Source organism: Azolla caroliniana, unplaced genomic scaffold, assembly GCF_043228905.1.
Source record: "Azolla caroliniana isolate FFs.n. ecotype wild unplaced genomic scaffold, voAzoCaro1.0.p SCAF_4, whole genome shotgun sequence".
In the NCBI taxonomy this organism is placed as follows: Eukaryota; Viridiplantae; Streptophyta; class Polypodiopsida; order Salviniales; family Salviniaceae; genus Azolla; species Azolla caroliniana.
The window spans coordinates 7,774,994-7,788,110 of NW_028230439.1; the positions used below are offsets into that span (position 1 = coordinate 7,774,994).

At 40.4% G+C, this 13,117-nt stretch overlaps 1 protein-coding gene across 4 annotated transcripts; it reads right to left on the reverse strand.

The window, feature by feature from the left end:
- Positions 1-3,811: 3,811 nt before the first annotated feature.
- On the reverse strand, positions 3,812-6,852 carry LOC147865018 (uncharacterized). 4 transcript variants are annotated; one of them, XM_087317710.1, is made up of 5 exons: positions 6,619-6,852; positions 5,970-6,104; positions 5,209-5,327; positions 5,061-5,124; positions 3,812-4,983 (listed from the first exon to the last, which is right to left on the reverse strand). In XM_087317710.1, the coding sequence occupies exons 1-5, from the start codon at positions 6,827-6,829 to the stop codon at positions 3,827-3,829; spliced, it is 1,686 nt and encodes a 561-aa protein (XP_087173836.1). In that variant the 5' UTR covers positions 6,830-6,852; the 3' UTR covers positions 3,812-3,826. The 4 variants fall into 4 exon arrangements, with proteins under 4 accessions (XP_087173836.1, XP_087173835.1, XP_087173834.1 ...); XM_087317709.1 differs by having other exon boundaries at positions 5,970-6,131; XM_087317708.1 differs by having other exon boundaries at positions 5,970-6,134; positions 6,619-6,851.
- Positions 6,853-13,117: the final 6,265 nt, after the last annotated feature.

The window sequence follows — 13,117 nt, forward strand, 5'->3', positions numbered from 1 at the left end:
GGGGAAGGGGAAGAGGAAGACAGAGAAAAGGAAACCCTAGAAAGAAAGAAAGAAAGAAAGAAAGAGACAGAAGGGAGCCAAAAAGAAAAGAAAAGGACAAGGGCCGAGAAAAAGGACACCCTAAAACTGAAGCACAGAGAGAGAGAGAGAGAGCTTTTCTTTTTATTTAAGTTGTGATGGTAAGTAATGGCTTTCTGCTGTGTTCTCCTTCTTCTGTTACAAGACACAGAAACAACAGAGAGAGAGAGAGAGAGATTCTGTTCTTCTGCTTCTTCCTTTTCTTTTCTTTTCTTTTTTTTCTGTTGTGTTATGTCTTGAATTTTAGATTGGATTGACTTTGAATTGGGTTGGCTTGTATTGCTATTACTATTACTATACTATTGGATTGGATGGGAATGGAATGGAAGCTCATGTCTCTATGACTCTGTGTGTGTGTGTGTGTGTGTGTGTGTGTGTGTGTCTGCGCTTGAAATCTGTAGTCGAGCACCCCACCCGCCTCCTCTGTTGTGTTGTGTCTACATTAGGATTGGATTGGATTGAATTGAATTGAGTTGAATACAACTTTGATGGGTCAGGTTGGATTGGAATCTCATGTCTCTATGTGTGTGTGTCTGCTCCTGAAACCTCCCATGTGTCGAGGTCCCCACTATCCTCCTCTGCAATCCCATGTTGGGTCTGGTCTGGTCGGGTCCCCCTGATCTCCTAGCCTCAAAGTGCCCCAACCCCCTTGTTCTTACTTCGATCCACGTCGTTTTCAGAACTCCTAATGATGGAGCTCGAACCTCACATGGCTACTCGACACTTGACCCCCGTTACATTCTTTTCTAATCGAAGCTTTCAGGCGACTTTGTGACACAATGGTCGAATATGTTATGTGTCCCACGTTTATTGCAATTGCCTACTTTTTACACCACACCCTTCCTTCTTTCTATCCATGCCCCTCGCTAAACTTACCCGCTTAGAAACCCCCCTCCATGGTCACCTTGTATAGAAAGGGTGCTTCAAGTCATTTGGTGTGTGCCCGCCTTCCATTATCTACGCAGTAATATAAACCTAGACCCTTTCTAAGTGTCTCTCTCTTTAAGCTACTTAATAACCTCCCTCTATTGTGTGTAGCTTCAACCACGATTTACCAAGTTTTTGTTGTACGATCATTTTTTAAACAAAGATTCCCCTTGATATTATCTATTGTTGTTCAAGAAAAACGGACAATGAAGGGAGACATTCTTGGCATGCAACAAATTTGAGACTTGGGATATTTTATATATGTTGTTATGTAAGAAAATTGCCCAAGGTGAAGGAAGGAAGACATTCTTGGCATGCAACAATTTTAAGATTGGGATATTTTCTCTGCAGGCATGCATGAGTTGTAACGTTGCTTGAATCTCAAAGACCACTCAAGGCATAAAATTTGAAAGACTAATGTTCACGTCGTTACAAAGCAAACCTAGAAATGGAGAAACTTAATGTGTAACCACAAAGTAAACCATTCATCTAATGAGCATACATCAAATTATATTTCTTGCTTAACCATACATCTTATCATTAATTAAAAAAACAAAAGAATGACTGGAAAACATCAACAATATATTTTGAGGTTGTCATGTTGTCATGGGTTGAAGCAAAATACTACACCGAATTAGCATAGCCATATTTTACCGCTTAACATCAAGAATATACATATTGAGAAGGTCGTGTTTTAATGGCTTGAAGAAAAATGCTAGACGAAATAGAAAGAGAGAGAGAGAGAGTAAGAAAAAAGAATTTATATTGTAAACAAGAGGGACAAGATTTTCAAGGATACACCAAATACATATTGACTTGAACTAGAATAGCTATTACAAAAGAATGTCTTCTCTATATATTGTACATCACCGTGATATGCATGGTTGTCCCTTGACAATCATGCACATTGCCACTCGGCTACCATGCATCCATGCCGTTCGGTAGTCATACACAAGGAGTGACGTAGTAAACTGTAGTGTATGATGTTACAATACATGAATCTATAGAACACTAAACATATATGAAATGTTGTAAATATCAGGTGCGCCCTTTACATAGGTCGACTCCTCATGCTCTCGAATTCCCATGTGTCCCAACATTTTACAAGTCCTTAATACTTATGAATTTCTCCCAAGTTCCATGATAACCAATTTCCCACTTATCCTACCTTTAAACCGTTTAGGGTTAGCATTTAGAAGTAGTTCCTAAGGTTAATAATACTTTTGGCATTCATAAAGACATATTAACGTAACATGTTAAACCACACATAATTCATAGTTGTTTGGTTATTGACGTGACATGATATACATGTATGATGTAATGCATTAAGAGTTAGAGTGCAATATTTGTGTGACGGTATTTTAAAGGCAGAATTGATCAAAACTAGTGTCTCGTGGTATGATAGCCTTGATTTATTTTATACTTCCAGACTAATTATTGTGCCATGGTTACCACAATTTGGTTTTGAACAAGGTTGTGTGACACTATTAGCGAGTGTGTCCTCTATCTCACCTCACAAGCACTTGATTCAATCAATGAAGATGTTAAACATGGTAGGAATGTTATGTAACTAGATGTAATATTGATGAGCCCTATCCAACCCAATCTATATTACTCTCAACCAACCCACATGCATTATTCAATCAAATACAATTAAACGCATTTGGTAGAAATTTGATTGTTTTTTAACCCTTAGTTATGATGTTTGCTTTCATCTCGTTAGTTGTGTGTAGAAACAACTTTTTACTGTTGTCTTTGATTTTTGTGACCTTTTATCCAAGTGGCCATAAAACATGCATAAGCACCTCATTAGATTATGTTTTATGTTTAAATCACTAAATGGATCGAACATCCTTCTTAATATCATTAAATGTATGTTTTCCATTACATGATCTTGCATGGTTTCACTTAAAAACTCTTAGGCACATTGATACCTTTTTCTAAGTTTGCCTCATAATAAGTAAAATCTATAGCACAACCCCCAAATGAAAAGCGTGTATTTTAAATAAATCATAACCATGCAAGTTTGTGAATGATTTGTTAATTGTAATTTTGGCTTTTAATGGTTTCCCAATGAATTTGACTAGTGAGAAAGCCAATAGTAGATATTCGGATAATTTCATAGCATAGTTTCCTTTGGCATTTGCAAAAACATTTTCAATGAAAATATTAATGTAGATGTTAATCCAAACATAACCTAGGTGATTTTATATTAAAACATGCTATACTACAATGTAAAATGAGTTTGATGAGTATAATTGTTTCGTGAATTATATTGAAAGAAGCATTCATTAGAACTAGTATATCACAACGTAATAGCCTTGAACAAATTCATGAATGAAATGTGTACTTGTAGACTGGTTCTACACCCAAGATAGCTATAGTTTATATGATACTATAAAGCAAAGACATCCTCCATCTCCATCGCATGGCCTTATGCAACCAGTTAACTAAAGATTTTCAATATCACTACACTCAAAATCGAAGAGACTCTAAAATGAATTTATAGATTTTATATGTTTATGCATCATCTCTCAATTTGGGAAGGAAAATAGGAAAAAAGAAAAAACTAAACTTGGGAAGATAAAAAAGAGACATTATAAGGTTTACCACATTACAAATTTCATCATAGGAAAATGGAATGAGATATATTGGTAGGGCCTAGCATCTACATCAATAATGCTAGATCATGGCACCATGCGCATGTGTAAAGATATTATGGTTCAATCATGTCCCACTTCTAGTCAACTTCTAGTCACCCGATGAAGTCTAAGCAACTAAACATGAGATATTGATCTCAAAACATATGATTATTTATTTTTCACGGTCCACCCCGAGGATTATCTCGACGCCGATTTTCTGAGGGGCGACGATTATTACCATATTGTTGATTATTCGTAAATCGATTATTGTTGGGAGGCCTCCTCTCTGTCTGTGGTTCGTGTTGGTGCCGAGGTTCATAGTCATCATGGTAGTCGTAACGAGGCCGCTCAACTTCCTGAAAGCGAGGCGACTGGCAGAAGCGATCCTCATGTCGGAAGCGATCGTTACATGGTTCAATCTGTCGAACCGGAGCGGCGCCGCCATTTAGCATGTTGTACTCACATTGATCGAGAGTGTGAGCGCGGGAATGACAGATCAAGCAGTGCGATTGTAAGGTGCAGTCCACTGTCGAGTGTCCTGGGTTTAAGCAAGTGGTGCATTGTACGGATTGCCGAAACTGAACATCGGTTTTCGGTAAGACGCTTTGTAGGGAGCCCATGGTAAGGACACGGTCGATGACTTGCTCAATTGTTTGTTGAGAAAAGTCAAGGAGCACCAACATGGTTTGGAGGGGCTCACGGAGAGCCGTGAGAAAGATCTCCTTCAGGTCATCGTCCGGGATTTGCCGAGCCAGCTGGTGGTATAAGTCTTGGAAGCGAATGGTGAATTGAGCAACCGTCTCTTGGGGCTCCTGGGAGATGGCGTAGAACTGACTCATTAGTTCTCGCATAGGGATCTGCCGATGAAAGAGACGAATGAATCTGTCCCGGAGTTCCTGGAAGGATGCAAACTTCCCTAAATCAAGATGAAAGTACCAATTTGCTGCTTGTCCGTCGAGAGACAAACCGAACTCCGCTATCTTTGATGTTTCGGCATCGGCCGCAGCCAGGGGCTGGAGCACATGGTTAGCTTGCCATGTGATGAGGAAAGTGTGAACATGCGCTTCTGCATCAGCTCCATCAGTGTATCTAGGGTAGGGATACGGCTCTGGATTGATGTCATAATCCTCCGCTAGCAACGCACTTGATGGGAATTCTAATCGAGGTAAATCAGGTGTCATTGGCAGATTGCGTAACAGCTTGCTACAATGCCGCATGCAGGATGCTACTTCATACTTGTCAGCAACCATAAGAACATCAAGAAGTCCTAATGCGGAAGTAGCTTGCAACCTTCCAGTGTAAATGAAATGCAGCATATCCATCAAAGCTGCTTCTTCTGCAATAGGAAACAGAGCAAACATTCCTTCATAAGACTTAAAATAACATCCTAAACCCAAACACAACAAGGCATACCAGAAACTGTTGTTCGAAGGGTAACATCTCGTTGTTCTGATTCTCTCATTCCATTTGAGAATAGCTATTAAATTATGTTAGCATACGATTGTTAGAATAAGATATTTCAATATGCCAAAAAGCTTCTTCAAAAATGCAATTGCCTTACTTTGTAGAAAAAAGGGCTCTCTGCTGCAAGTATGGGAGAACTAATGTATAGCATTTTTACGCTCACAATTGTAGGTTCTGCTGCCCATGAGCTGGATCCAGATGCCACAGAGTCATCAACTGAGGAAAAGTTGCTACATATATCAGACATTGTACACATAGCCCTATATTATAAATCTAAAAAGTACTTTTATATTCTAGTGTTATGATGCATTTAACTCTCTTTTTTATCACCCTTCTCCTAAGATGCAAACCACCTTAATTGCAATTCATGAGTAGTCTTCAAACTCTCCATGCAATCTAGGAATAAATTTTTATCATTCTTCCAATAATATACAGATCACGTTAACTACAGATGTAAATACATAAAATATCCATGTCTCCATCCAATAGAAGCTTTGCTGACTCCAAGATACAGACACCATATCCAACTTCTAGACTGACCTAGGAGTTCACTCTTACCAAACAAAATAAAAATAAACTCTGAAAAAGAAATGTGATAATGAATGTAAAAACTCTGAAATGCACACCATATGCAACATTCATAAAACTGGAATAACTTTCACTAAGCATATGCGAGAAAACATGCATGAGTGCGAGCAAGTGATGTCAGATGAAGAAACTGATAGTACAACTTTTGCAAGCATGAAAAATTAAAATATAATAATTATTAAGAACTACTCCACATAGAAGAAACACTCTTATAAATGAACTTAATAACTGTGTATAAAGATTTAATCAATTCAAGCTACTGATAAATACTTCTTGTTGGACTTGAGAGCATTGCTACAGGAATAGATGCTTCGCCTCTCACTGCCAAGGGCTCATCGTCTAAGCCATCAAACGGACCAACTTCATCCTCCTCTTGCTGACCAATCATCTGCTTTTCTTGCCTTTCTGTGTAATCGATATGAGTAGCCTCCACTGCTGCAAAAGAAATTAAACAAACAAAAAAAAGCATGATGATTGATGTTGGCAGGTATTTGTTCATAAAGATTTATTTCAGGTTCTCAAGCGGTGATGCAGCCCTTTACAATGTTTTCCACGGTGCAATCTATAAGGTTTCCGTTATGATCTCAACAGGATATTGTCTTCCCAAAAAAGCTGTTATTTACGCAATCTGCAATGTCCTTTTATATCAGGATGTTTTGACAAAGCTTTTTCCTGATCGTTTCACGCGGAGTTCATTTCTAGCTTTTCCAGAATAGCTTTGACCACAAATAGAACGGTCATCCACAACGATGATGGAAAAAATAAGAGCTATTCAGGAAAACCTACTTTCAAGACATAAAGAGAGGAACGAAAGGAAAAAAACAGGCTTGAAGAGCGAGAAGGATTAGATTAAGAGGTTTAAGTGGACGAAGAAGAAGAAGAAGAAGAAGAAGAAGAAGAAGAAGAAGAAGAAGAATACCTGCATTTCGCTTGGCTTCTTCTATTCTTCGTTTCATGTTCCTGGCCCAATCAGCGATGGCGGTGGCAGTGCCATCCTCGACGTTGAGGGTGGAAGGCTCAGCCATGACTTCGATTCGAAGCATCCGATCTGAGAAGTTGCTGTCGTTGAAGGCGAATTCGAAGTTAGACGGAGGCATGCGTCGGCCACTGATCACACTCTCATGGTCCATTCGCGGATCTCGCGGCGCCCGGATAGGCGTGTGAACAGCGTAACAGAGGCGGCGGCTGGACGGGCCGGACGAAGCAACAATCACGGACAGAGACGGGGATGGAGAAGCAACAGAAAACAGCGAAAACAACAAAACAGAAAGAAGAAAGAAGGCGACAGGGAAAGACAGAGAAAGCAAAAAGAAGAAGAAGAGGAAGGAGAAGGGATCGTGAAAGAGAAGGACACAGAAGAAGAAGAAGAAGAAGAAGAAGCAGAGAAACTGACAGAGACAGACAAGAAGATCGACTGACAGGAAGAGAAAGACAGACAGAGAAAAGCGCGGGAAAAGAAAACGAATAATAATAAAAATAAATAAATAAATAATAAATACAGAGAAGAAAAAGAAAAAAGAGAAGGGCATCAAAGAAGATTTTAATAACAGGAGGGGGCGTAAACGACAAATTTTATAAGCATGGGGGTATATAATAACATTTTAAAAACTCAAGGGCATCTTAGAAATTTGAAAATGCGAAACCACTTACGCAAAATCAACGAGAGGAAGAAAGAATACACATTACGCACAACGTTTTTGAGGACCCGAAGGACGATACCAAAGTTCGTGAACCGACAGAATGTTCATGTCGATGAAGAGTTGTTGACCGAATGAGATGTTCGAGTCAAGCGTTCCAATCGAGGGAGTCGATCGATGAGAAGACCGATGAAGTTTCCGGTCGATCAGAGATGATGTATGGAGAATTGAGTGTGATGAGTGAGGGTGAATAGACTTAATGTTGTTGTATGTATGTGTAATATATACGATTATGAGTGTGAATGTAAGTGTGAGTGGACAGATAAGAAAATGTGTGAGTGAGTGATTAGTGTGAATGGCCAAGGGGGCTTGCACCCCTATGTATCTACCCCTCTTGATACTAATTAACCCCCTCATGGGGAATCAATGAAACATGAATAAGTTCTCTCTCTCTCTCTCTCTCTCTCTCTCTTTGAGGGATAGTTCTAGAGGCAAGGAGAATTATTACTAAAGATAGAGGAGAAGAATGAGGATTAGTACTAAGAAGGGAAAGAGTGTGTGAGAATCACAAGAGGGGAAGAGAGTGAAAGAGAATGATGACAACAATAAGTATATTATATTATATGAAGAAAGATACAAGAACAACTAGGAGGCTTAAGATTGGCGTTGAACCGAATTGGTTCTTAATAATGTCACGTGCCTCTATTTATAGTACTGTTAGGAGTACTCCTGAAGTTTCTAGAATGTTCCAGAATAATCTGGATATACATGAATTTTCTATACTGAAATAATATATTTTGTATTACAATGCATGGTTTAATGGTAAGGTTTCAACCCTTGTAACACAAGGTCATGGGTCCAAATCCTTTTGGAGCCATATCATGACACTATCCCCCCCTTTAACACGCGAGCATTCTGGAAGTAGGCAAGATTCTTGTGATCACTAAATACAATGACTTGATGAGGAGATCCTTCTAAAAAATGCCTCCATTGTGCAAAAGAGTCGGACTCCACTATTGCTAATAGCTCATTGTCATTGTCATTGTTCGCCAAAAGACACTTGGTCATCCCATCTGCAACATTATCGGTTGTAGATATTTTCTCGAGAATGATTTCCCTAAAATGACGCAGTCCCGAACAAAGTGATATCGAACGTCGATAAACTTGGTGGCGTGTGATGAACCGGATTTTCAATAGAGCAACAACACCCTGACTGTCACTGTAGACAATTGGAGCTGAGTCGGAGTCGACTTGTCGAAACGTGTGCGCTAGCCGACTGAGCCATAAAGCCTCTTTCACTTAATCGGATGCGGCTACGTATTCAGCCTCGATTGTTGATGTGGCAGTGCACTCCTTAACTTTCAATTTCCATGAAATTGCTCCATTGCTGAATTTGAAGCAATATCTGATGGTTGATTTTCGATTGTCCACACAACCAACGAAATTTGAATCTGTGTAACTGACTACGCCTGAGTTTTTGTTTGGAATGAAGAGGATGCCAAGGTCTTGTGTGCCCACTAGGTATCTGAATACATGCTTAACTGCATTCCAATGCGATCGGCCTGGGTTGTGCAGGAATCTACTGACGACTCCTACGACATGAGCAATGACAAGCCGTGTCGCGACCATTGCGTACATCAAGGAGCTGATTGTCGGTGCGTATGGTACCGACTCCATATCTTCCCCCTTCGGACCGGATGTCAGCCAGTCTCGTTGAGATAGCCGAAGGTTATTGGGGAGAGGGGTCAAAGCAGATTTGGCTGATTGCATGTTGAAGCGCTCTAAGACACGTCTGATGTAGTCAGATTGAGACAGAAACAATTGTCGTCGATTCTGATTCCGACTTATCTTCATCCCAAGAATGTGTCTTGTTGGACCGGGGTCCTTCAGGGCAAACTTCAACCGCAGTTGCCAAATGAGTTCGGCGAGCTCTCTAGTATGCCGATCGGAGAATCGCATGTCATCCACGTAGATGATGAGGAAGATGGGTGACCCATCCATCTCGAGTTGTTTTTGTGAAGAGGCAGTGGTCGTCATCGCTCTTGGAGAATTCGACTGATTGGATGAAGTCGTCGAACTTCTTATACCACTGTCTCGGTGCCTACTTTAGGCCGTATAGCCCCTTCTTAAGTCAGTGGAATAGATGCTCTTGCCCGGATGGCACAAAAACTTTTGGTTGCTCCATATAAATTTCCTCCTCTAAGTCACCATGGAGGAAGGTAATCTTTACATCTAAATGTATAAGCTCCAAATCCTCGGTTGCCACAACGCCGAGCATAAGACGAAGGGTTGTCATTTTCAGTACTTGTGAGAATATTTCATCGAGATTGACACCATATTCCTGTCGAAACCCTTTCGCAACTAACTTGGCCTTGAATTTTGGGGTGGTGAATTGGATGTCATTTTTTATCTGCAAACCCACTTACATGGAAGAGCCTGTCAATTTCCCGGTAATTCAACCAAGTCCCAAGTCTTGTTTGCTCGAATGGAGTTCATGTTAAGGACAGAAGAATCGATGCTACAAGGATACTACAAGGATGAGATCGACAAGCCTGAAAGTGTTACATATACACGATTGACAAGCTAAGGAGCTAGTATCATTAACTGGCGTTGTTCACCTTGAATTCATTCAAGGTGAACTCAAATATTTATACTAAGCGGCATGCATGCTTGTTGCATGCATGTGATACATTAGATCATGTATGTACGCATGCATGTGCCAAGTGTAAATAATACAATGGAGCAATTATGCTCATGATGGTAGCTTTAAGCTACAAGGAAGAATTATGCATATGATTGTATAATGGACATGTTGGTTAACAGATAACACTCGATTATAACACAACAGGTCACAAGTTTAGATCTTGACATGACCGTTGTCATGTCCCTGACATTATCCCCCTTGTTTGGTGTCAAATTACAGGCGGCGCAGGCTTGTGTGGATAACGAAGATGGAAATCATGAACTGCCTTGGATGCATTCGTCAAATGGTGGTGAGGTTCCCAAGTAGCCTCAGATATCAAGTATCCTTTCCAACGTACCAAATAATAGAGTTTTTGACATAGAAACTTGGAGTCGAGTATTTCTTCAACTTCATACTCATTGCCAGACTCCAACTCGATGGGCAGTGGTTGAGCGGGTTGCCGCCCGGGAAGTACAGAGGGATGGTAAACCTCCAAGAGAGATACATGAAAAATGTCATGGATGCAATAGTGGGGAGGAAGGTCGAGTCGATAGGCCACAAGATTGATACACTCGGAGATGCGGAAAGGGCCCAATTTTGTGTAATCTAGTTTGGCACATGGACGAGTGGTCGTAATATTGCACCATAGTAGCCAAACCATGTCACCTACTTGAAAGTTGGGTGTCGGAGCCTGTAGATGGTTGACTGTTGCATTTTGTTCGTCTTGCACATTAACAAGCTCAAGAGTTAGATCTTGGTGGATTTCTTTTAGACGATGTGCCTGTTCTTCAGCCGAGGGGTTCACCAAACTTGCGGGAAGGGATATGTTGAAGCGAGGTTGGAAACCAAATTTGGCAAAGAATAGGGATGTGCTGATGGATAAATGAAGGGTGTTATTATAAGCAAATTCAGCCAATGGGAGGAACATAGTCCAATCGTCTTGCCGGTAACTCACCACACATCGAAGATATTGCTGTAGTACTTGATTCATGCGTGAGAATATGGAAGAGACGTTTCCAAAAATGGGAAAATAAATGGGGCATCATGATCGAAGACAATGTCATCAGGCAACCCATGGAGGCGCACAACATTCCCCAAGATTAGATTCGTTGTCGTTAAGCTTGAGATGGCTTTGGAACATGGTATAAATTGCGCCATTTTGGTAAATCGGTCCACGAAGACCAATATGGAGTCATGTCCCGCAGAGAGTGGCAAGTCGATGATGAAGTCCATAGAAATGGATGACCACGGTCGATCCGGTAGTGGGAGAGGTCGAAGCAGTCTATACGGGCGATGGTGGGTTGTTTTAGATTCGAGCACATATGTCACAAGTTTGTCATGAACATTGACTCAAAATTTAGCCTTAGGTTCTTGTGTATATATATTTCTCCTAGACAAAATTTAGACTTTAAACCTTTGTATAAAGAGTGGTATATAAGACTGAGTATGTAAGACTTGGCATGCAAGAATTAGTATGCTTGATATTATAGTATGTAAGACTTGGCATGAACATGCTTATCATGCATCACTACATGTATAAAAAGGGTTGATCTCCCTTGTTAACATCAAGGAAATCAATTTGTCACGGATGGACAGTTGGAAGATAAAAAGATGGGGAAGTTGATGAGACAGAGAGATGGAGAAGTTAATGACAATGAGTAAGAATAATTTGTCACGGATGAACAATTGGAAGATAAAAAGATGGGGAAGTTGATGAGACAGAGAGATGGAGAAGTTGATGACAATGAGTAAGAATATCTATTGCATGATTGGTGACTTCGTGTTGCGGCGACCAAGGTGGATGGATCCAATGAGGACGTTCCACTTGTCGAAACTCAAAGAGATGGTTATCGTAGCGCACAACTTGGGAAATAGCCTCATTCAAAGATGTGGGCTCAGGAAAGTTAAGCAAAAGATTTTTTTATCTCACCTCGTAATCCTCGACGGAATTGATCAAGGAGGGCTTGTCCATCCCATTCGACATTGCACGCGAGCTGATGAAATTCAAATGCATAGATTGATGCCGCATGTTCTCCTTGTTGTAATGCATATAGTTTGTTGAGTGCAACTCATCGTTTGTCGGTCTCCCCGGAAGTTGCTTCAAATTAGGTGAGAAATGCTTGGAAGCTGGTCAAGAGGGGTGAAGAGGTCTCCACTAGAGGGGCAAACCAAGCTTGGGCTTATCCTGTCAGCAATGTGCCGATGAGCCTGACTCGTTGAAAGTCATCAAAACAGTGTTGGGGCTGAAGGCGAATAATAAGGCGGATCTGGTTGATGAAGCCGCTTAACTGTGACCTTAGTCCATCGAATTTATCTGACAAGCAAACATTAGGTTCTGTTGTAGAAGGGTCAATAATTGGGTGACGTATGACCGTTGTGGCTGCCTGAAGTTTTTGGATAGAGTTTTACAAGTTGGCATTCTCATGTTGGAGTTGTTGCAGGACCTCCAAAATTTGCTCAAGGTTATTAGATGATTCTGACATGATAGTGTATTGAGAAAGAAGAAAAAGAAGGAAGGAAATCAATCTGTCACGGATGAACAATTGGAAGATAAAAAGATGGGGAAGTTGATGAGATAGAGAGATGGAGAAGTTGATGACAATGAGTAAGAATATCTATTCCATGACTGGTGACTTCGTGTAGCGGCTGGCCAAGGTGGATGAATCCGGTGAGGACGTTCCTCTTGCTGCACTCAACAAACTATATGCATTACAACAAGGAGAACGTGCGGCATCAATATATGCATATGTCAAACCAAAGCAAGAGATTGAACGATTGAAGGAAGGTATAAGAGAATAGAAGAAGAGAGGAGAATGGATTGATAAGAGAAGAGTGGATTTACTAGAATAGAATGAGTACAAGGATGAGATGGATACAAGGTAGGCTTGGAGCTGAAGACTGATGTTGATTCGAACTGATTTGATATGATCTATTTGTCTCTATTTATAGGTTTCTATAGAATAACTTAGAGATTTCTAGAATGTTCTGGACCTAGAATATTCTAGGATGTTCCAGAAGATTTCTAGAATGTTCTAGAAAGTTCTAGAAGTTTCTTTGATGCAATAATCACTATGAAAAGTAGCCTTTATCATTTCACG